Source organism: Podarcis liolepis (genome assembly GCF_965112155.1).
Source record: "Podarcis liolepis genome assembly, chromosome: 5".
Taxonomy (NCBI): domain Eukaryota; kingdom Metazoa; phylum Chordata; class Lepidosauria; order Squamata; family Lacertidae; genus Podarcis; species Podarcis liolepis.
The window spans coordinates 81,772,597-81,795,755 of record NC_139556.1 but is presented as its reverse complement, the minus strand read 5'-3'; the positions used below and the strand labels follow the sequence as shown (position 1 = coordinate 81,795,755).

At 47.9% G+C, this 23,159-nt stretch overlaps 1 protein-coding gene across 3 annotated transcripts in view; it reads right to left on the bottom strand.

Moving 5' to 3' along the window:
• Positions 1 to 22,829, bottom strand: part of TIPARP (TCDD inducible poly(ADP-ribose) polymerase) — a 32,435-nt gene extending 9,606 nt beyond the window's left edge. Inside the window, exons 1-2 of one of the 3 annotated variants that reach the window (XM_083504101.1) lie at positions 22,261 to 22,829; positions 16,976 to 17,903 (exon numbers count right to left, since the gene is read on the bottom strand). In XM_083504101.1, the coding sequence (XP_083360227.1) occupies positions 16,976 to 17,903; positions 22,261 to 22,525 (1,193 nt within the window). In that variant the 5' untranslated portion in view covers positions 22,526 to 22,829. Of the gene's footprint in view, positions 1 to 16,975; positions 17,904 to 19,980; positions 20,211 to 22,008 lie in introns of those variants that run through there. The other 2 variants (XM_083504103.1, XM_083504102.1) reach the window with 2 other exon arrangements.
• Positions 22,830 to 23,159: the final 330 nt, after the last annotated feature.

Here is a 23,159-nt window from a genome sequence, read left to right as displayed (position 1 = left end):
GGCAAATCCTTAATAAAAATAAAATAAATAAAATAAAAATAACTATGGAATTTGCTCCTACAAGAGGCAGTGATGGCCACCAACTTGGATGGCTTTAAAAGAGTATTAGACAAACAGTTATCAATGGCTATCAGCTTGCCCTAGATGAGAACCTGGCAGCCTCCTTTTTGGGGTCTGCCCTGTGCAGTAACAGGTGTTAGCATTCTAGCAGCAGCTTGATGGTCATGCATGATACTGCATACAGATCTGTTGCGACAAAACCCAGACTGCGTTCTGTACCGTCACTGACAGACTTAGATATGGCAATACAATATCTGAATTTAAAGACAGGCAAACGTCATAGGCTCAGGCTACAAGGGGTAAATTGCCCAGTTTCTTCCACAGTGGTAGACCTAGTCGTAGAACTGCAACCTCCAATTGTTATACTGATTAAACTTTGTCCCTGTTTCAGATTGGCCCTGGGCAACATATTATTCAATATTATCAATTTATTCAAGACTGCCTGTTTATTAAACTGAATGAATTATTTGGTATATGCAAAGGGATTTGAGGAGGAATGCGAGTCCTTAAAAGTGTTTTAGGAATTTGAAACAGAATTAAAATTGGTAATCCTTTCCAAAAAAATAAATAAAAAAAATCAAAAGAAAAAATAATCAATGGCTATCAGCCACAGTTGCATTCTTCTACCACCACCACTGTCTAAGGCAGGATGCCTCTGAAGACCTGTTGCTAGGAATCCCAGGTGAGCAGAAAGGTGCTGCAGATGTCTGCAAATGTAAATGGGGAAGAGTGCTAAGATGCTCAGGTCCTGTCCTCCTGGGTTTTTCAGGGTCATCTGGTTCCTCAGAGAGAAAAACAAGATGCTGGGCCTGACCCAACAGGTGCTTTAATGTTCTTACTTGGTAGTTAAGTTTTGGAACACGGTTCAGCACAGCTTAGGTGAAAACAGCATTCCCGACATAGTTTTAATTTAGTCTCAAGTGTCGAGAAACACAAGGCAAATGAGGCCAAATTCAGGTTGCGGAACGAATGTCATCTGACTGGTTATAAACAGTTTCACACTGATTTTTGCGCTGGAACTATGGAAAATCAAGCCAAAATTTTCCAAGGCACATAAAACACTGGCGATGGGAAGTAAGCTACAAAGAGGGAACCAACAGCAACGGGCCTCTTTCACCTTTAACATTCTGCACCCAGGTGCATGTTACAAAAAAGCTTTCGGCAAAAGTAAGCAAGTGCAGTTTTGCATGTGCCTGTTTACACAGATGCAGGTACAGTTTCAAAGAGACCGCCCCAGGATACAAAACACGTTGGAATCACCTTTGGGAATTTGCAAACAAAGCCTTTAAGAAGTGAGGGTCCCACTATCCATTTTCAGGCTATTTAAAGCTGTTTCCAAGGCTTATTTTAGCTTTGCAGAAAACCTTTGCTCTGTTTAGGCTTGCTGAATATTAGCCCTATGGGAGCACCCCGTTCCCACGCTAGGGGACTTGAAAGTGCCATGTCTTCTTTTACAAGCACTGGTTGCAAGGCTTTGTGGCTAGAAGCAGTCAACACTGGACAGATCTGGGAGCCCCTACATATTTCAGAAACACAGCATTTCTGCTCAGCTCTGATAGACAAAGCACCGTGCAAGAGGTTTAAGTATCATTAATTCTGTACCTACAAAATGTAGATAGGTACAGGGTTGATGCTACCTACTCAACCAATTTTTTTTTTTTTACAATGTTACCGAGAGTTTAAAAAGCAATAAGCACATTGGTGTTAATGCAGACAGCTTGCCCTGCACGCTGCTATTTGATTACATTTTGATCCTATCCTTGCTCCAGAGAGTGCACAGATGGTACTTTCTTGTTCATTTTATCTTTCCATCTTACCTAAAAAAAAATAATCCTGCAATGTAGGTTAGGCTAGAAGGCTGTAATTGGCCAAAGGTCACCCAGTAACGTGCATGGCTAAGTGGGGATCTAGACCAATGTCTTAAGGATCACACCGCACTGTATTCTCCAAGTATAACTGGCATAAAGTTTCTCACCCACCCACCACCTCACACCTGTGACACCCCCCCCCAAAAAAAATCATGCACACCTGTGCCCATCAAATGTGCTCGGGAGTTTTCTTGCACACACGCTGCCTTGAGTCCTGAGTGTGAGTCAAGCTCAAGTGCTCCTAAAATGAGTAGCAGCAGTTTAGGTTTGAAAGTGAACAAGGCTAACATTTTTGAGTGTCAGAATGAAAACCATTAGCAAGGCCACCCTCTCTGCCTTGCCCTTAATCGTTGGCAGTTGGATTTACAAGCCTGCATTATTTTATCCAATAAATACAGGTATGGGAGATGAATATTCCCCAAAGGCGCCAGACATAGTCTGTAGAGACAGGGCAGCAAGCTGACCTACCTTAATGGGATGTTGGGTGGATAAAGGGGACATGATATAAGGTCCTTCAAAGAAAGGTGGGGGCCAAAGATGAATAAATCCCCTAGTGACTTTATAGAGGTACCTCCACATTACCAAGCCACCCAATTCATAAATGATTTAGTATTATTATTGAAAATCACCAGGAGGAGCCTATTCCACCCGGCCTCTCTTACAGTATTATATTTCTGATTTAATAAAATTATTCCTATGCTTGCTTCGATATGAAGCGCTCGCAACCTCAATAAAGCTGTTCGGAATATTAAAACAGAAAGCATACTGGGATGTTATTGTCTCATTTGTTGGCAGCCGGTTGAGATGGAGAAATAGCCGAAGTCTACATATTTTATAAGCCCACTGCATGTTCAACGGGATATTTGAGAATTTAATCTGACAAGTGCATTAGTGAGACTTGATAAATATTGATTTGCTTGCACATTCCAAGGGAACAACTCTGGTTTATATTGTATATTTATGCTACGGATCCCCAGGGGGTTTGAGTCCAGGTTTATCATCTCTTAATATTACAGCCAACGCAACAGCCTCTTTGGAAACTCACCTACAATTCCAACCTTTGGGAGCCCGGACTGTTTTTTTGTGTGTGCCCGTAGCAAAATTTATTAAGTACTTTCTAGATAGTCAAGGGATTTTAGAAGAGAGCAGAAACATGTAAGATTTTTTCTTTTTCTTTTGCCAGGAAGAACTTGTTTTCGACAGAGGAGGATGAACAAGGAAGCCTAACTGCACAAGAGTAGTTGTCAGCTTTATTTAAAATTGTGCGCTCACCTTTCAGCACAACTGAGATCAGCTGGAGAAGACTTGCCATTGGGGATGGCCATTCTGCCCGGGAAGTTCCTTATGTGACTGCAAGGATCCCCACCCCCCATCCTCAGTGCACTGCAATGATGTGATGCCCTCTCAAAGAGGTGTATTGTGTGAATCCTGAGCAAGCTGACATTGGTTTGCCCAGGTTCCTGGTCATGGGAGTTCTACTCATGTATATGTGGCATGGACAAGTTCGGGGCAGGGTGGAGAGGGAAGCACACAGAGGCATGTTGGGGGCATGAATACACCTCAGACGTCCTAACAAAGGCACCCCCAAACTCGGCCCTCCAGCAGTTTTGGGACTACAACTCCCATGATCCCAAGCTAACAGGACCAGTGGTCAGGGGTGATGGGAATTAAAGTCCCAAAACAGCTGGAGGGCAGAGTTTGGGGATGCCTGTCCTAACAAAACGGAATTGTCAGTAGTGCTACCTGGGACACACAAGCACTTCTGAAGGAAGGCTGTTTCCATACACCTTTCTAAGTAGAGGAGATTAGTAGACAGGATGAACTTGACTAGTTGAGGATGAAGTTTGAATTCCTACTGCAATTCTTAATCATTTGCTTGCATAGCTTTAGTCAGAACTCTTGAACGCTACAAGTGCAAAGGTCTGCAGTGGGCTATGGGGCGGGAAAAGTTAAAATGCTGTGCCCTACTGAATATCGGGTCTGGAAAGAGTCACAAAGCCATGGGTTTGTCAGAGCAGCTGCGGTAAGGAAATGACATCCAAGAAAATCTCACATTAGCTGTTGGCCTCTATGCAAAGGCAAAGAATTTTGCTTACTTGTATTTTGTACTGAAGTTCACCCACTCACTTAAAAACCTCCACAAGAGGTTGCCACATGTTTTATGCTCATCTAATTTTAGGTACATGTAAGTACCGTATTTTTCGCACCACAGGATGCACCGGACAATAGGACGCACTTTGTTTTAGAGGGGGGAGAACAAGAAAAAAAAATTCTCCCCCTCTCTGCCCAGCGCCCCTTCAGTGAAGCGGCAGGAGGCGCTGCACAGAGAGGGGGAGAACTTTCCCCCTCTTGTTTTCCCGCTCTAAAACAAGGTGCCGTTTAAGGTGCGTTCAGGCGGCTACCTTGGAAGCCTGGAGAGCGAGAGGGGTCGGTGTGCACTGACCCCTCTCGCTCTCCAGGCTTCAGGTTCCTTTCGACCTGCTCTTTGGGGTTGGCGGGGGGAAGCCCACCACCAGCCCCAAAGAGCAGGTCAGGGAGCAGCGGAAAGGCGCAGCGGAGAGGCTCCTGCCATAGCCGCGCATCACATCTCCAGCCGGGAGAGGGTCGCGGGGCTATGGCGTCTTCGCTCCATAGGACGCACACACATTTCCCCTTCATTTTTGAAGGGTAAAAAGTGCGTCCTATAGAGCGAAAAATACGGTACCTCTGGCACAGGGCTAAGAGGACACACCTCTTGGCCCCCATCCCACAACATATCTGTACCTGACTTGAACCAAAGGGGTACCAGGATTCATGGTACAAATATTACCAGAATGTTTGCTGTTTTAAAATAGCTGAAGCTGCACCAATGTTTTGGAATGAGCTTCTGCTGACACTATGGATGTTTGCTTGGATGGGGAAAGAGGGGAAAGAAAATAGAAGCCGAGGAACAAGCGAAAAACGAAAAACACTAAAGTCAGGAAAAAGCGTTGTGTCAGTACATGTTAGTCAGAAGGCACACTAGTGCTCAGGAGAGCCTGTTTCTTCCCAATTGGAAATTAAAAGCAAAACAGGAGAGAAGAGGGGTTCAACCCACTTGGAAACAAGGTTGGCTGGGGAAGGAAATGTTCTCCCTGCCATAGTGTGTCATAGCAGAAAATGTTCAATACGGCTGCAAGTTCTGGGAAGCAAGAAACAACTCATCCGGGAGTAGCCACATTTGAAATAAGTGACTTTGGCTTCTGAAGCCCTACCTAGCATACTTAAGGAAACTACTTCCTTCCTCATGCCTCACTTCGATCTCAAAGATCAACCAAGAACACCCACTTGGTTTCACCTGGGCTGTCAAATGAAGTTGGCAGGTGAGAGATGCCTTCACTGCGACTCCTCCAGCTGGTAGGGAATTCCCTTCTGCTAGCAAGTAGCCCAAACTCAAGGGGCCCCATCTGCATTATACATTCAAAGCACTGCGATACCACTTTGAACAGTCATGGCTTCTCCACAAAGAATCGTGGGAGCTGGAGTTTGTTAATGGTGCTGGTAGTTGTTAGGGAGACCACCTCCTCGCCTCACAGAGCTACAATTCCTGGAGTGCCTTAACAACCAATCCCTTTTCCCCCCAGAGAATTATGGCATGTAGATTTTGCACTCATCGCCATTTATTATACAGTTAAAAATGAAAAATGCTCACCAGCCAACATCAAAATTAATGGAGAAACAATCAGCAGCTTCTGAGAGGGAAGAATTATTTCAGAAAGGAGAGAGAAAAGGAAATTTTTTTTGGCAGCATTGTAAGAGCTCAATGCCATAGGAGTCATAAAAATATAAACCGATTTATGGAGGGGCATCCAAGTCCTTTTAGCCATGTATGTCTGCTTGCGCCATTCATTTATTCAATGGCATTTTGTGACCTGGGCTCTGACCACCACACACTGCCTGCAACAAGACTGGATCTATCTGACCTTCCATATACAGAACCTCCCATTAAGCAAGGTGCATTGAAGGGCCATGTTCACGCCATACTTTTAAAGCACTATGGTTCCACTTTAAACAGCAATGGCTTCTCCCAAAGGATTCTGGGAGCTGCAGCTTGCAATGGGTGCGGAGAGTTGTTCAGAGACTCCTATTCTGCTTAGCAGAGCTATCTTTCCCAGAGTTCCCTGGGAAAGAAGAACTGTACCACTGTGAGGTGAACAGGGAGTCCCTACAGCTCCCAGAATTCTTTGGGGGGGGGAAGTCATGGCTGCTTGAAGTGGCATCACAGTGCTTAAAATACGTGGCATGAATGTGACCAAGGTGACTCCTAATCTGCAAATTCTGGGCGGCGGCAGGGACAGACAAGGAGAAAACGTGTTTGAACTTTCATTAAAGTTTGAACTCATTAAAGGCCTTGCCAAGTCAGTGAAGTCAAAGTCAGGCCACCGTCACATGGATCTCTTGGGCGCACAGAATGTTTAGCTGCAGTCTCCGGGTCAGAATGCTCCTGACGTGGGACGAAAAGGGCATCATGTCTCATCAGCTACAGTCCAACAACTGTTCCCTTACTCTGGTGACTCTGCATTGATTCATCAGCATTGGTCAAGCGGTGTGTGCCTGGAGTAAACAGACCACAGTTCTGAGGGAAGGGGGGAAAAAACACCCCGTGCACAACACACAGTGTGAAGTTTTGCTTAATCACTCTTGGAAACTGGTTCACAAAGCCCTTTGTTCCCCTTTTCGCCTAGCAACAGTAACTATTTATATGCGGCAAAAATACAAGCCAAAGAAGTCCCCACCGCCAGTGCAACTCCTGGCTGTGAGCATCTCGCGCAACACGGGATCGGGAGAGGAGGAAGAACGGGCTAGAGTCAGTTTTAGCTTCCAGGGCACTGGCAAACACTAGGCTGGGCACTAGCACATCTCTGCGTGAGGTAACATGCATGCTTTGTTGCCAACGTTATCTGTCAAAATAATGCGCTAGCAAAGGAAATGTCTATAAAAGTTCCTGCTCCAGCAGGAGTGGGCCAGTGGAAAACTAGGTTTTGCAACCAGAGCGCACAAAACGGAGTCCCTTGCATAACAGCAAAGTCAAAACTCTTCTTTGCTATAATAGGTTGTCGTCGATATTCATCATTCCAAAAAGCAAGAGAGTTGGGCCTAACTGAAAGGAAGTTGGTGTTTCATGGCCACGCAGCGATTTTCAGAAAAGAATGCTTCATTGGGCAGAGTAGCATGTTTTCTGATAGTTTACACAAAGCCACAGAAAAGCAGAATATGATACTGGGCACAGAACTAATTTTATATTTTTTTTTAAATGCACATTTTTAGTCTTCATGGTGTATGCATTTTCACAGGTAAACCTGAGAGACTGGGCAGTACCTGACAATGGCTTCATAGCCAGGGAAGAGCTAAGGAAGATTTCAAATGGCCAAGACCTTGTTTCTGCTCAAAGATCACAGAATTGTTTGCTGCCTTTGAAAAAGGAGAAGGCCTTCCATTTGTGGAAATGTACATTATTTATATAGGACGCAGAATCCATATTTTCTTGGCATAAGATTTTATTTAAGCCACAGTGCACAGTCCAGATCACAGGGTACTGAAAAGGCAGTTTCCCAAAGTTTCTTGCCTCCCAAACCCAACTTGTGTTCTTCAAAATGAAGAGAGTGCCTAAAAAGTGAGTATCTTTTTTAAAAAAGAAATCAAGGATTCCCAAAATCAGAAACACAAAAGGAACAGGAAGGTGTTAATACATTTCATTTGTTCAAATCCAAATCTGGCAAACACTGACAACTTTGGTTTTATAGCCTCTCTATAATATAAAGTCACTTTTCAAGTAGTCTCCAATCCAATAATAAAATGTTTTATTCTAATGATTATCCAACAGGCTGGTTAGTCAAGCTGAAAGGAATATACAAACTATTTATCTGCCCAAGGAATTCATAATGGCAGGAACACACTTGTATCAGAATAAAGATGGAGCTGGTTCCTCACATTACCAGCTCATGCCCAGATTTAGGCTGAGCTTCACAGACATCACCATATCAGTAACGATGCACTTTTTGTGTGATGCAGGATCTGCTATAGAACCTCATACAGAAGGCAAGAGAAGCCTTCCCTAGGCTCCCAACTCTCCCAGGTGACATGGATTTATCCTGCTTGGGGAATCGCATTTAAGGCATACAAATTACCCAGCCTTTCCCCATTCCACAACCTCCCACTACTTTTGCACAAACTGTCCGAAGGCCTCCTTTAAGATTATGTCTATTGCCAAAGCTGGGAAACTTCTGTGTTAACATGCTGGCCGCTTATCTCTTAACTTCTCAAACCGTGTCTTAGTCTATCTTTCCCACATATGCGCACAGCCAAGCCCTTGAGCTGTGCCAGGCACCCAACCTGTCAGTCAAAGCCACCTGGCTGCAAACACCATAAATACAGAACAGTGCTGCCTTTATTGCTGTGTCCCTTACCTTTGACCGTTGACAAATGCTAAGTGCTGAGTCTACAACCTGAGCAAGCTGATCCTACCTAGGCTGGGTGGGTAGTGAACTCTCACAATGATTCTTCCATAGGTTAGCTAGATCTTTCAACACTCACTCAACTTCCTAAAACAGGGGTAGCCAGTGGGCTGCACTCCATACATGGTTGAACTGCAACCCCAACACTGGTTGGAGCTTATGGGAGTTGTTGGTTGGACCCATAAAAACATCTGGAGGGCCATCCCTGTCTTAAAAGTACAGTTCCATCTTTCCCCTTTGGTTTCTTATTCTCAATAAAATCTTTCCTATGTTCAGGTTTGAGTGTGGATTCTGCAACAGGGCTAAGGGACCGCATTCCTTCCATGCACTTAGGCCTTTCTGCTTTATGGTACAAGATGTGTGCCTACTAGGAAAGCATCCTGTCCTCACAAGGATGGAGAAGAGTTTGTGGATGTTCCCTCGCCCCATACAAAATACCTGGCTCATAGCCCTAGTCTTTCCCACCCAGCCAGAGCCTAAGGGGAAAGAGGAGTGGTGACAGACTACTTGCACAGCTGGCCATTCTGGCAAAGGCAGAAGCACCATTCCTTTTCACCCATGGCCAGTGTGAACCTCTGGCTTGGCTCTTTGGGGGATCAAAAGGCTGCACTCCTCTGCCTTACAGAGCACTCTTTCAGTTTCCTCCTCCTTGCCTGCTCTCCACAGTCACCCCTCTTAACCTTCTCAAGTTCCAGAAACCTCAATGCAACTGGCACAGAATCTGTATATTCTTGGTCCACAGGTGTGCCACGCATTTGACCTTTCCACCCAAAGGCTACTGGAGCCGGGACAGAAGTAGCAGAGAGGCTGACAAGAACTCTTAGCACAAATACCTTTGCAAATACTTGCCTGATTTTTCTCACCTTTAATTAAAGGCCATCTGTACCGAGACCTGCGGGTATAGGGCGGTATACAAATTTAATAAATAACACTAGGAAACCATTTACCACAAGCACAGTGTCCTGCAATAATGGAAAGTATGGGGTTTTTTAAGCATCTGAACATAACTACTGCCTGCTTCTGCACTGAACTCGCTGCAATGACAGTCTCTAGGTGCTTTAAACAAACACAATGGAAAACCACCCCGATTGCATAGAAAGGGAGTGGGCAGAAACTCCAATTTTACCCCCAAAATGTTGAGGAGCACAGAAACGTTCCTCCCTACCTCTCACGTATTTTCCAAGCACTTTTCTCCACAGCTAAGCTTCAACAACAGAAGCAAGGAGACACCTGCCCTGGATGTGAAGCGCTTGTGGGAATGGGTGATGCGGAGCTTTTGGGGGGGGGGGGAGAGAAAGCAATTATCATAAACTGCAGAGACTGCTTCAGAGTACTATTAATCAAGGGTTAATAAGCCTGATTGGCTCTCTATTAGGTTTACCTATGTGCAGTTTCCTTTCCTGTGAGAATGGCACGGAAGGAACAAGGTGACCTAGACCTGGAGCCAGGTGACAGCTGCTTCCCCCCTCAATCTTATCTGCATAGTAACAGGAGTAAACAGGAGTCTGCTGACAATTCTCCTGAAACTCCTCTTCTACAGCTTCCCCAGATCCACACAAGATAAAAAGCCAATAGACTTGCTTCATATGTAAATACGGGCTTTGAAAGGGGTGGTGGGGAGGATACCAAGAATTCGCTGGAACTCAGCACACCAGAAATCAGCAGTCATTCACCTCTTTCTTGTTTAGATATTTTGCTTCTCCCCCCCTCCATACACACACCCAGCAAAAGTAAACAGCTGAGCGGATAGAGAAAACATCACAAAATTCATCTGTTCTTATTCATAAGGGGTTATTCTCCTTCATTTCGACAGCTGTGCAGATCACTCAGTTGTAACTTCCAAAAGCAAAGCCAAACTCCCATCTCCAGGAAGTGCGTTTGGAGCGGAAAAACATGCAGACCTAAAACAAGAAGCTACAGTTTTAAGAACCAGTTTCTCCCACTTAGAATGTGAGCAGTGTTGGAAGGGGGGGGGGAGAGATTCCTAGTGCATGAACTTGATAATGTTGGGTGATATTATTACCCACTTATTTTCATGGAAGTTTTGAGGACACCTCAAACTCATCACCTCAACAGTAGTTATGTGTACCTTATGTTGCTAGAACAGCAATGAATTCAGTTTGGAAAACCTGATTGGCAGAGTGGAATAAAACAAAACCTGTTTGAACTTCTTCCAACGCAGGAAAACAAAACCAATAAAACGAAAACGAAACCAATTCTATGATTCTATGATTCTAAGTGTTTCACAGGGAAGTGGACCTACAGGTGAAAAATATCTTAAGGTTGTAGAAAATGGACTTTATCGCTCCAAGTGCATTTTTAAAAAATGTTCCTCTGTATAAGAATATGAGAAGTCCCGCTAAGCAGAGAATTAGTGCAGCAAGGACAGGGTGGTTCACTATGTGCTAGCTTTCTACCTGCAGGCGAGTGCTTTCTGTCCTACCAACTCAGGAAATCTCAATTCTGCTGCATGTTTGTTATCTGTCTTGAGATGAGCATGGGGACCAAACAGCACTACAGCCAAGTGCTGCCCCCCCCCAAATTAACTCTGAATTTCTGAAAACTAAATTTATAAGAAAGGAAGAAGAAATAGAACAATGGCACTCTGCATTTGAAGAACAGTATCTACCCTAGGTATTTTCCTCAATATGGCAGGTGTTTTAGAACCCCATTACAGTGCAAACTGTAAGGGTTTTACACAAAAGCAAGCCCCACTTTGTTTGCAGGGTCTTACTTCCAGGTAAGCGGATTACAGCCTGAAGGTTCTTTACCCTGGAGGTTGGCAATGAGATACAGAGATACAAATGAAAGAATGTCAGAACACATCTGGTCAAAAGCCACCAAGGGAAGGCATTTCTGTTTTATTATGCTGCAGCAGGGTAATAAGAGTACACCTATTTATCAAAACAGGGACACGGGTGGCGCTGTGGTTTAAACCACAGAGCCTAGGGCTTGCCGATCAGAAGGTTGGCGGTTTGAATCCCTGCAACGGGGTGAGCTCCCGCTGCTCGGTCCCTGCTCCTGCCAACCTAGCAGTTCAAAAGCACGCCAAAGTGCAAGTAGATAAATAGGTACCACTCCAGCGGGAAGGTAAATAGCGTTTCTGTGCGCTTATCTGGTTCGCCAGAAGCGGCTTAGTCATGCTGGCCACATGACCCAGAAGCTGTACGCCAGCTCCCTCGGCCAATAAAGCAAGGTGAGCGCTGCAACCCCAGAGTCAGTCACGACTGGACCTAATAGTCAGGGGTCCCCTTAACCTTACCTATTTATCAAAACAGGAACTTCTTTTGTAAGAGCCCCATGGAAATGAACGAGGTGTTAAGCAACAATAGGGGCACACATGCCTGCATTCCATCACAGCGAGCTCATATGGCAGTATTCCATCTTTACCCCATGGTAGACAGCAAAAGAAATGGATGGAATCCTGAAATTAAGGGGGAGGGGGGCGCAGGTATCACACAATCTATCCTGAACTGTTTCTATGCCAGCTAGTCATTGTAAGAACTACTATTTAAGAACTAGTGCAGGGGTTTGCTTCCCCCCCTCTTCCCTCCCTGTCCCTTTTACCTTGTGTGTTGTGTTTCCCAGAGTGTAAACCAGCAGGCAGGGACTCTCCCGTGTTTAACTGACTGTACACAAGCCATTCAAGGGAGCCCTTTTTGGCTGAAGGGCAGGGCGCAAACACTCTATAAACAAATGCGCATTTTAGAACAAGCAGGGGGCAATACTTATTGAAAAAGAAGCCATTTGCGAGCCACAGAAGTACTTTAGTCCCCAGGGGAGCCAATGGCTTAGGACCTACGAACTTACTTAGGAGCACAAAACAATGACAATATTATGGACACAGAGCATAATGATGGGTCACTGTGCCATGTAAGCTGTATTCAAAACAAAGGAAGGGATATACATAAAAAAAGAACCCCCCTGCTGGTTACTATCCGAGACTGGCTGCAGCTTGTCCTCTCCTGGAACTGCTGAAACAGACATTTCCTTGTTGCATGCAAGCTTTATCGCTCAGCTTCTAAAGCTAGGCTGACCAAGAGAGATTAATAGCTTTAGCCCAACAGGGGTGGTAACCATGTGAACCATGAGGCTCTGGCAAAACAAACTCGGGCGCTCAAGGTGGCCAGGTGCAACAGGCCACTATCTGCACCCAGTTGCCAGGAGACACAACATCTGAGGAGGAAAGGGGAAAGCCAAGTTGCATTGACCACAGGGCAAAGACTTGCAGGAGCCTCTGAAAGTTACAAGATTCCCAAGTCATTTTAAGTCAAAATAGCCGGGTTGCCTGGACTGATCAAACATCCAGAGTTCACAAAGGATCTTAGAAGTAGCCCAGCCTAAGCCTCTGCTAATAAGGGCATTCTGAAACATCTGCAACAGGTGGCCCATCCAGGCTTTGCTTAAACAACCTCAAACCAAAGAGCTGTCTACTCTACTGTTCCTCCTAATGTTTAGCCTACATCCTTTTTTCATTTGAACTGACTGGTTCACATCCTACTACCCTCTGGAGAAACAGAAAACCATTCTGATTCATCGCCCAGGGTGTGGTTTTTTATTACAGTATTTGGTTCCCCCCCCCCAAGTGCTGATAGTTCTCTCCTTTCAGGTTTTGCTTTAATGACTAGTGAGCCATTGTGCATAACGGGCCTCACTTGGGTCAGGCTTGCATTAGCTAGCATCCTTTTCAAGCCAAATCTTGCTGCCCATCCCTTCAATCATGCTCCTCACACATTACCTGTATGTCATCAGGTGTAGGATGGGTGACTATGACTTACTCCAAACAGGAAAGTCTGGTGGAGCCAAAGGCCAAAAGTTGTTTGTTTTGTAGTTTTATGTTGTGAACCGCCCTGGGATATGTGGGTATACAACTTTAATATAAAAATAAACAAAAGTTTCCAACCCTTGATCTAGATACCAAAGAACCACCTCAGGAGCTGAAGTTCTCTTGCCTCACCCTCAGGAAACCATACAACCCTGTAAAAGAGGTTAAAGGCCAGGCATAGGTAAACTTGGCCCTCCAGACATTTTGGGACTACAACTCCCATCATCCCTCGCTAACAGGACCAGTGATCAGGGATGATGGGAGTTGTAGTTCCAAAAACATCTTGAGGGCAGAGTTTGCCTATGCCTGTTAAAGACAGTCTTGAACACCAAGTCTGAATTATGTTTAAAAAATTCCCTTACAACAACAAATACTACAAACGCAAGGAGTATGTGGGAAATGGGATTTTTCCTGAAAGAAAGCATAGCAGCAGAAACAGTCACTGAAGTCCTAGTGTAAGATGGCAGCTTTGCCATCTTACACACAGGAAATTGAGAAGAATACAATATTTATTGGTATGATGAAATCTTCTTACAAGGGAACTTCTGTGACATTTTGTCTTCCCTGCAAATGATGATAAATGTTGGGCTGGAAAGAAACTAATTAGGATGTTGCCACAGTTAAGTGTAAAATCATGTGGGTGTTTCTACAGTACCTCACACATGGCCTTGATGCTGACTTGCAACTTGTGAATATAAAACATCACAGGCACAAGTTTTCTTTGGAGGCAGATCTCTGTGGGTGTCAATCAATGAATGAATGGATGGGTGGGTGGGAAGCCGCAATCAATGAACTTCAGTCCACTGATTCAATGAGCCCATTCCAAATATGACTAATGTTGGGCACTGCATGTAGCTTTCATGATGATCTTTACATGGAAGGTATTTCCACACAGGGAAACTGCAACTGTTGAAGCAATGTCCTGGCTACAATTTCAGCAACAGCAAAAGTAATAATTTACACAACTTGGAAAAGTAATAAATCCAAAGTGACTCCACTTTGATGCAGAACGAGCCCTTGTGTTCAGATAAGGGACTAGGGAAGATTAGCACCAGGTGCCGACTTGCAAGAAAGAGCAGCGTTTTATCTAGGTTGTGACAAAACAGAATGAAGGTTTTTAGATCTACTCCTCCTGCTCCCAGATTTCAAAGCAAAAGTTTCAAACTCTGGGTAACCACAGTGAAACACAAACAGCTCTGAAGCATTAAGAAGAATGCTTTTGGCACACAAACAAAAATGCTACTTGAACCACTTATTCAGGTTTAGTACTGCACAGTCTGAAGGGAGATGGAGAGATTATCAGGCTCATTATTTACAACATGTACATTATGGATTCCTCAGACCCAAGCCATCCCCAACAGAAGTTCATCCAGCTTCTCCTTGATGCCAGATTGAGAAATTCCACAACATCCTCAGGCAACTGTTCAACCACCCAGCTGTTCCTGCTATTAGACAGGCCTCCCTCCCCTCCCCACTCTAAACTCTGCAGTGCTTGCAACTTAAAACCCACTGCTGCCTCCCTCCCTTGTTAGCACAAGTCCTGCAGGAGTTCCCTTGCTGCCTCGGTTCAGCCGCACACATGCCAGAGTCTGGAATTTGCAGGCAGCGCCTGAAGGACCAGCCTGACAGCACAAGCAACTCAGCCAGTTGCTTGGGGCAACGGTGGTTTCTTTACAGATGCCAATGAGGCAATCCCAGCAGGATGCCCCAGGAGCCCTTGTGATGTCACAAAGGATACCAGGGCGTCCACTCGAGTCACGTCACGGCAGTGGAGCTACTTTGAATGGCAAGGAGCCCAGGGCTAGGGCTGAATGCTTGTAGAACCTGCCTTACGCCTCCCAACCCCCACCCATTTGCTCTAGTTGCAACTACTTTGCGTGACAAGGAATTGGTTCATATTTCAAAAGTGCCAGAACACCCTAATTGGCACAGTTCCTTTGGAACGATGCAGGTACACAGACTGAATCCGGAACACTGTGTGTTCCTTCGCAAGAGCCCAGGCATGTGCAGCAATCAAAGAGATGCAGCAATGCCACCTTGACAGGAAGGCAGCAGGGGAGGGAGAGAGGGAGAAAGAGAAGGCATAACCAAAGTTTAGCTTCCAAGGGCTTCCACTGGCAGCCTTTGCAGGCTGGCTAAAAAGAGGACATTCCACAATTCTTTCAGCTGTGCAAGATAAAAGGAACAACTGCTCCGCTGACATTTTCTTCCATCCTGTGTGCAGCAGCAAGTGGCACAAAAAAGGGAAGAAATCCAAGCAATGTTTATTATTCTGTTTCCAAAACACAACCGTGCCAGCCAGACCCCAAATGGTGGAGTGAGTGCTCTTAGGGGTGGCAAACACACATCTTTTGGGTACGTGGCCGCTTTACAGGTGTTATGGGACCACCTTGAAAATATGGTGCGACTTCCTCCCGCTTGGCTCTCCTCAAGGATGTACCTCATTTACACGGAGCTGTATGTGTCAATCACCAACTTGGCTGGGTCTGAAAATAGCCATATATCCTTTGAACAAATGCACTACTCCTTTAAAAACATGTACATGGGCCAGCTCTCTTTAATCAGCCTGGTTGAGTTTTTCTCCCAAAACTAGAAGTCAGGAAAACCCAATGAAGCTGCATGTTGGAAGATGCACAGCTGACAAAGTCCTTTTTTTTCTTTTTACACAGCATATGAACTATGGAATTTGCTCCCAATAAGAGCCCCCGACTGTCTTAAAAGTGAATTCTGAATTAGGATTAAAGAAATTCATGAAGAATAACACTCTCAGTGGTTACTAGTGACAGTGACTAGGTTCTATCGCCACCAAGTTTCCAGGTATCAAAGTCAGAGAGAGTGCTGTTGGGTTCAGCTGCTGCTTTGGGGCTTCTCATAGACATCTGTTTGGCCATTGTGAAAGCGGGATACTGGGATTGGGATGGGCCACTGGCTCTCCTTTTCTTCATATGGGACAGGACTCACTCAAGAGTAATGTGTGGATTCTCCCCTTCCCCTGTAGACTACTCTTCCAGTGCCTTAAGTTTAGTCCACTTCTCTTGTGGCAAGTGTGGATACCAAGGGTCTGTAGTTACTCTGGACTAGTTAATACCAAAGATTAAAGTCCAAGCGCCATGGCTGTTTACATGCATCAAAAGCACACTTCTACTGCTCCTAAGTTTTAACAAGATCGTAACACAGAAAAAACACACCACTTACTGGTTCTTCTATTTCCTACTGTCTACTCAGCCTTCTTACAGTTCAAGCACATAGGCTAATAACCCTTCATCAGATGTGCTGTGGTTTAGAAGCACACTCTCAAATCTAGCTGGGCAGTTTCCATTGAGGTCCATGAATGCTGGGTGCTGGACACAATGAAAAAACCCCCAACTATGCTGTTTGACCTACAACTTCAAGTATTCTTGAACTTTGGTCATGCTGGGTAGGGGCTGCTGAGAGTTGGAGATCCCAAAATGTAGATGGCCACAAGGCCCCCCCAGCCCTGTTTTAAATGAAAGCCTGTTTAAATTGGGCTGTTCAGTTATCAGCTCACCTGAGATTACATGGATACTTTTGAAGAGATTAAGGGCGTGCCACCTAAAAAGCTACTAATTAAAAGCAAGACAAAGGAATTTTAGTAGGTCAATAATTCAAGGTAATAGGGGCTATATGCAATAATGCACTTTCGAGAAAAGGGTTCCCCAGATTTGGCTAAGATTCCTTTACGTTTAACACAATGAGAGTTAAGGCAAGAAGGGAATCTTATCACTCACCGGTATCTCATTTTGACTTTGTCGTTGTCCGGGTTGCAGTAGAGCCTTTCCATTTGCTCCTGGGAGTCAGTGGTCACACTCTGCCACACTTGTGTGGCTGTCCTCCTGACTTGCCAGTGGTAGGGCAAGACCGTGTGGTGCCTGGGGCAATCGCTGCCGAGGAGGCAGACCCCCTGCAGAAAATCCACGCAGATGTCCACCCCGTCCTTCTGGTGGGTGTGATATTGCAGCTGGTTCAAGAGTTCAAACACAAGGTCGAGGGACGCCTCCTCGCTTTTGTCCTGGAAAAGCCCATCTCCAAACTTGTCCGCCGGATTCAAGTGGCATTGACCCATGAAGCTGTTGTTGTTGTCCTGGAGCACCACAGGATAACCTTCAAGTATCTTGTCAGGGCAGGAAAGAAAGGCAGCAGCATGCAAGGAGTGGTCCTGGAATGGCTCACTTGCAGAAGAGGTAACGGAGGGGAAACTCTGCTCCCCAGGCTGGGCCTCCTGGTCAGGAGACCCATCTGATATTTGTCCTTGAATGTCCGAAGTCCCTGCCACCAGCACTGCCATGCTGCTGTCCGGCTGAGCGCAGGGAGCCGCGATCCCCAAGACCTTCTTCACGACAGGTTCATGCAAGTTGCTACGGTTGCTCTTCTGTCCTCTGAGCCGGAGGAACGCATCCAGGGCGCCAGACCCCAGCAAGGTGGTGATGATGGGCCGCAGAGCCCTCAGTGCCCCTGTGTCCAGCAGCTTCTGCACGTCCTTCTTTTTGAAACAAGGCCTGACCGGCGGGATCTTTCCGGAGATCCTTGCCGGCATAGCAAAGGCCTCTGAAGGAGCGGAGCCTGGCACCTCCTGGCAGCAGGCCGGCTGAACTGCGTAGGGAGGTCCCAGTTTGGTTTCCATCGCTTTGAGGGTCTCCTTCCAAGTCACACAGGCGCCTAGGGCAGAAGAAGGGAGGGTGGGTGGGAAAGAAAGAAAGGGGTTAACCTCTCCCTTCTAGTGGGGCTCAGGGTTGACACAAAAATCACATCTCCCACACACCCCAAAAAACCCCACACACCCGTTTACAGCATGTGAGCAGTCCTTAGCAAATACAAAGACTGAAACCAAGTAAACAGCATTATCTAAAAACGCCAACATTTGTTTCGCCCTACCTCACTTACATCCTTGGAACAGGGTGGAATCTACCTTTTCTTGTTTACTGGCACAAGACTGTGGCTCCTTCCTATTCACACAGATGCAAGTCTTGCTGCTCCTTTCTGTCTCCCAAAGACCCATGGAGACAGACTTCTCTCTGTCTATCTAGCTATCTATTCCAGTGTTTCCCAACCTTTTTTGGGCAAAGGCACACTTGTTTCATGAAAAAAATCTCGAGGCACACCACCATTACAGCCCCGTGACGTCAGCGCGCAGCGTCACGCCGGGAGGGACATGAATTGCTAGCAAATTACATAATCACCTCCTTGAGGGCTGGCTCATCTTCTTCGAAGGCAGAACCCCATTAATTAACAGCACAGACTCACACCATAGCCAAGACGAGGGGGGAAAACCTCAGTCATGCACATGTGGGGGCTAAATGAGGACGAAGACCGGGCAGAGAGCAGGGTTCAAATCACCCCACCTGGCCAGGACAATCCCTGGGTGCCCCCTTGGGCCACTCGCCTGACCCACCTCGCAGGGCTGTTGTTGCGAGGATAACACGGGGAGAACCACGCGCGCCCCCGGGAGCTCCTTGGAGGAGAAAGCGGGCGATGAATGCAATGCACGAAATATATGAGAGGCGACCAGGTTTTGCAGGTGAGGGGCCCCCGCCAGCCTCCGCTTCCAACACCCGGCGCAACGACGCCGAAGTTTCCCCCCAGGCTCGGCTCGGGGAGCAGCGCTGCTCCCCCCTGGCTCCCCTTCGCCCTCCCGGCTCTCTCTGCCGCCCACTGGGGACCCCCCTCACCTGCCAAGTCCGGAGCGCCGGTGGAAGTTGCATGCATGCATGCAGGGCGCCGCGTTGCCATTGCATTGCACTGCACTCCATGCAACGCCTGCACGCATGCATTGCCTTGCACGCCCGCCAAGGGGTCTCCCCGCGGTCCGATGCGTCCCCTCCGGCGCGGATGCAGCATTGCAAAAATAACCCCCCCCCCGACGCAGCCCTACCTGGGGGGCAGCCTCCGCCGCTCCGCCTCCGCGGGGATCCCCGGGCTCCATCCTGCCGCCCAATCTCCGCGGGGGTGCAGGCAGGCTGCGCGGGGTCTGCGCAGAAGAGCCCCTGCCCGCCCGGCCGCCGCGCTCATTCCATGGCCGGGAGAAGAGCGCTTCAAACAAAACGCCCGGCCCGCCAGGCCACGCTGGGAAACGTAGTTCGCGGGCGCGGAGCCCAAGGGCGAGGGGACTACGGATCCCGGCAGCCCCCATGCCGGGGACGGAGGGGGAGAGGCCGGGTGCAGGGATGGAGGGTCGGCGAGCGAGTGAGTGAGTGGCAGCCGCCAAGCCTTGGCCGAGGGCCAGGAAGGGCCTCCCTGGAGGAGGAGGAGGAGGGAGGCACAGAGCGGGAGGGAGGGAGGGAGGGAACCCCAGGGGTCATCTAGTGACGGCGCCCCAATCGAAAATTTGAATTTTTTTTTAAAAAAAATCTTTCGCATTTTTTAATTTTTCCCGCGGCACACCAGGCAACATCTCGCGGCACACTAGTGTGCCGCGGAACAGTGGTTGGGAAACACTGATCTATTCACATTCACACACACACCCCAGGAGTGCCAACTTGGAATAAAATATTGGGGGGGGGGTGTCCCCAGGTAAGCCCTGCATAATTGATCACAAGATGCAACACATGAACACCATTTGATTGGCAATGCCCATCAAATTTGGGGGATGGGGGCTGGCCGGCTCAAATATTTTATTGGGGCAGGGGCAAAGGGACCTCTGCCCCTAGGAGTTGGTTCCCATGACACACACAGACACACAAAAACAACCCACACCTATGCCAACTGACTTCCCAAACCCGTGCCCGCAGGTACATACACAAAGTCTCTCCCTCAGGGAAACGCAGGGTGATGTCTTCCCCCTCCCGACACCCAAGTCACTGGAAGTTGACCAGATTCCGTGTGCAGCTCGGAACCGAATGAGTAAGAAGAGCATGTGAGAATGCGAAACTGTCCTTGCAGCGGCTCCTCCCCAGAAGGGCGGATTCCTCAAGAGAGACCTTAGAGGAAACGCACATCCCTCGGGTCGCCCTGCGCGCCGCCGCTGCCCCACTTGCGGGCTGGGAACTGCCTCGTCATTCCCTCTCCCGAGCCTCTGAGGTAGTTTCGCATTCCCACAAACAGCCAGTCATCCCGCCTGAATCACACGCACCAGCCGCTTCTGACTAAGCAGCGAAGGAGCGGACAAGCTGCCCTGCCACCTGCAGGACTTTCTCCGGCACTGCAGCTTCTAAAAGGGGGGGAAAGGTTTTTTTGTATGGGGTTGGGCACACATACACAGAATCCACGATGCTCCAGCGCCTGGGAATATTTTAATTGGAAGATCAAGAGCCGCATTTCCATGTGGTTAAGACAACTCTCGGTTTGGGGTATCTACATTGCTAGAAAGGACCCTTATAATGTGTGCATAGAGGGGTTGGGGGATACAGAAAAGTATGAATACATATTTGAAACAGATTTAGACTGGCTTCTACAAAGGAACATCTATTAAACTGGTGCAATATTCAGAATCGGAACTTCTTACTGCTCGTGAAGCCAAGGTTTGCTTTATACAGATTTAATAAAACTGCATAATAAGGATTTTGTTAGGCATATGCCGCCCCTCTGACTGACTGGGTTGCCCCAGCCACTCTGAGCAGCCCCCAACAAAATATTAAAAGCACAATAATATATCAAACATTAAAAAACTTCCCTAAGCATCTGGGTGAAGTTCTACCTATTCTTCCGTTTTCATCGTGGAACAAGCCAGCCTTTATTTACTTGAAATTCTGCCCAGCTGAACAGCAGTTTTTTTCATGAGAAGCTTACTCTGCGCTAGGTGTCCTGACCTACAAGAATGTTCTCAAGCCAGTTACGGCCAAGTTAAATCTTTCTCCATTTGTCTACTCAGAAGTAGGTCCTATTGAATTCAGATTAGGACTGCAGTTTAGCCTGCCTCCCCATCCCCCTTCCGTGAAAATCCCACAGCCTGGCAGTCCGTGTGGCGCTTAAAGCCAAAGATGACTCCAGCAAAAAAGGAAGTGCAGAAAAGACACTGTCACCAGTTCCTTGAGCTCAACGGTCACTCACTTCCCTTCCCTGCTTTGCAACACCAGGATCGAGGAAGGTCATCGAGAGGTTTTTGCCCAAGCGATAGGAGGGGCACCACCTTCCGAGAAGCTCTATTGTTTGCAGAGCATAGAAACTCATCGCGGATTAGTCACCCCCGCACACAATTGCCCCGAATGGTGCAACAGGGGCGATCTGGATACTGCGATGTGGCGGTGGTAAAGGGCCTAATCCTGGCAGCAGAGCAGTGCGCGACCCTTCCAGATTAATGAATGCACAATACTGAAAGCGTGGAAAAACTCTTGGCAAGCCTGCAATGAGCCGAAGGCTCCGCTCCAATTCCTGCGCAAGGCGCTTTGGTTTCATTCACTGGCCGGGAAGCCCGGAGGGGGAGTCGACAGCTCTTCCGTTTTTTGAAGAGTTGACTCTACGGCTGGGATCGACCCCCCTCCCCCTCAGTCTGCTTCGGCCAGGCCCTTTAAGTCCTCCCCTCCCCCAGCCCCGATGTACTCACCCCACCTCCCCGGACAGAGAAGCTCCCAGGGGACTGCAATGCACATCAACTCAGAAGCACGTCCCGTAGAAGTCCGCGGGACTCCCACTTCGGGAAAAAAACACGTCTAGGATCGCCCTTCAAGGCTGCAATCCAAAAGCCACTCTTTACTTGGAAGTAGGACCCGCAGTATGCGATTTATTTTTTTTAAGGGGTGGGTGGGTGCGCCGAGCAATCGCAACCCAGTCCTTAATTTTGGAATTTGCGAGGGTTTTTTTTTCTTTTTTGGGGGGGAGCACTTTTCACCTTGCTCGCCCGTTTGCTCTGCAACCCGGTCCTTGTTCAGAAGCCCAGCCGCACTTGCATACAAGAGCGCTCGCTTCCAAGTTAAATGCGCTTAAACAAAAAATAATCATCTCAGCAAGAAAGGACTTTTCCCCTTTAAAAAAAAATTTAACACGCGAAGGAGCACCAAATCCTCTCTTTAATTCAGCGCCCCTCGACAAGTAGATTCTTTCATTTTTTAAGCAAGGAAGCAAAAGCCTCGAAGGAAGTTACCGGAGTCTGTTCTTCGCTTCGCCTCTCCGCTGGCCGACTGCAGCAAAGGCGACCGACCCCAAGGCGAAGCAGCCCAGCCCGAGCCCAAGGGCTGCTGCTGGTCCGGCGTCGACGGAGCAAGGGAAAGCCGGCAGAAGAGGAGACGGAGGCGGCGGCAGGAGCAGGAGCCCCGGCGTCTCTCCTTCCCCGCGTTCAGCCCGCTCTGCCCCCGACGGCGGCGCACCTCAGGCTCGGGCAGCGGCGCTCGCTCGGCCCCTTCCCGCATGTGACCCAGCGGCGCCCATTCCCCTTGCAGCTCCTCTCCTCCTCCTCCTCCTCGCCCTTCGGATTCCAGCGGCGACTGCTTCTCACATGTTCCTCTGGAGCCGTTTTAAGTACCGCTTCCTGAAAAGCCCTCGGCCCGGGCAGCTGCACCATCGGGGGGGTGGAGCTTTGCATGCGAAGCGAAGCGAAGCCTCGCCTGCCTTCCTTCCCTTTCCCCTCCCCCTCTGCTTTTATTTGCAAAGCTCTCCCTGACTCGCCCAGCCGCGCCGTCAGTCCGTGCTCGCATTCCAAGCCGGGCTCCGCCTCCTCCTCTTTCCCTTCGCTTTGCTGCCTCGCCTTAAGCCAAGCCCACCCAATCAAGGGCGGGGGAGGGACTGGCTGCTTCGCTTATTTGCATAGCTGGGATTCTAAACTCTGTGGGTGGGGAGGGGGGGGAGGAAGCGAGCGAGCGAGCGAGGCGCGTGCACATGTGCGCGTTCTCACGCACACCCGGAGCGCCCTGGAGAACCGGGACCGCTTGCATTGCAAAAAAAAGGGGCACTTTGTTCCAGGCAGGGCGAAGTTTGTTGCACGGCAAGAGGCGCTGCAGACACGTGCAAACACACCCACACCCACCCACACACCCCCGCCCCTCT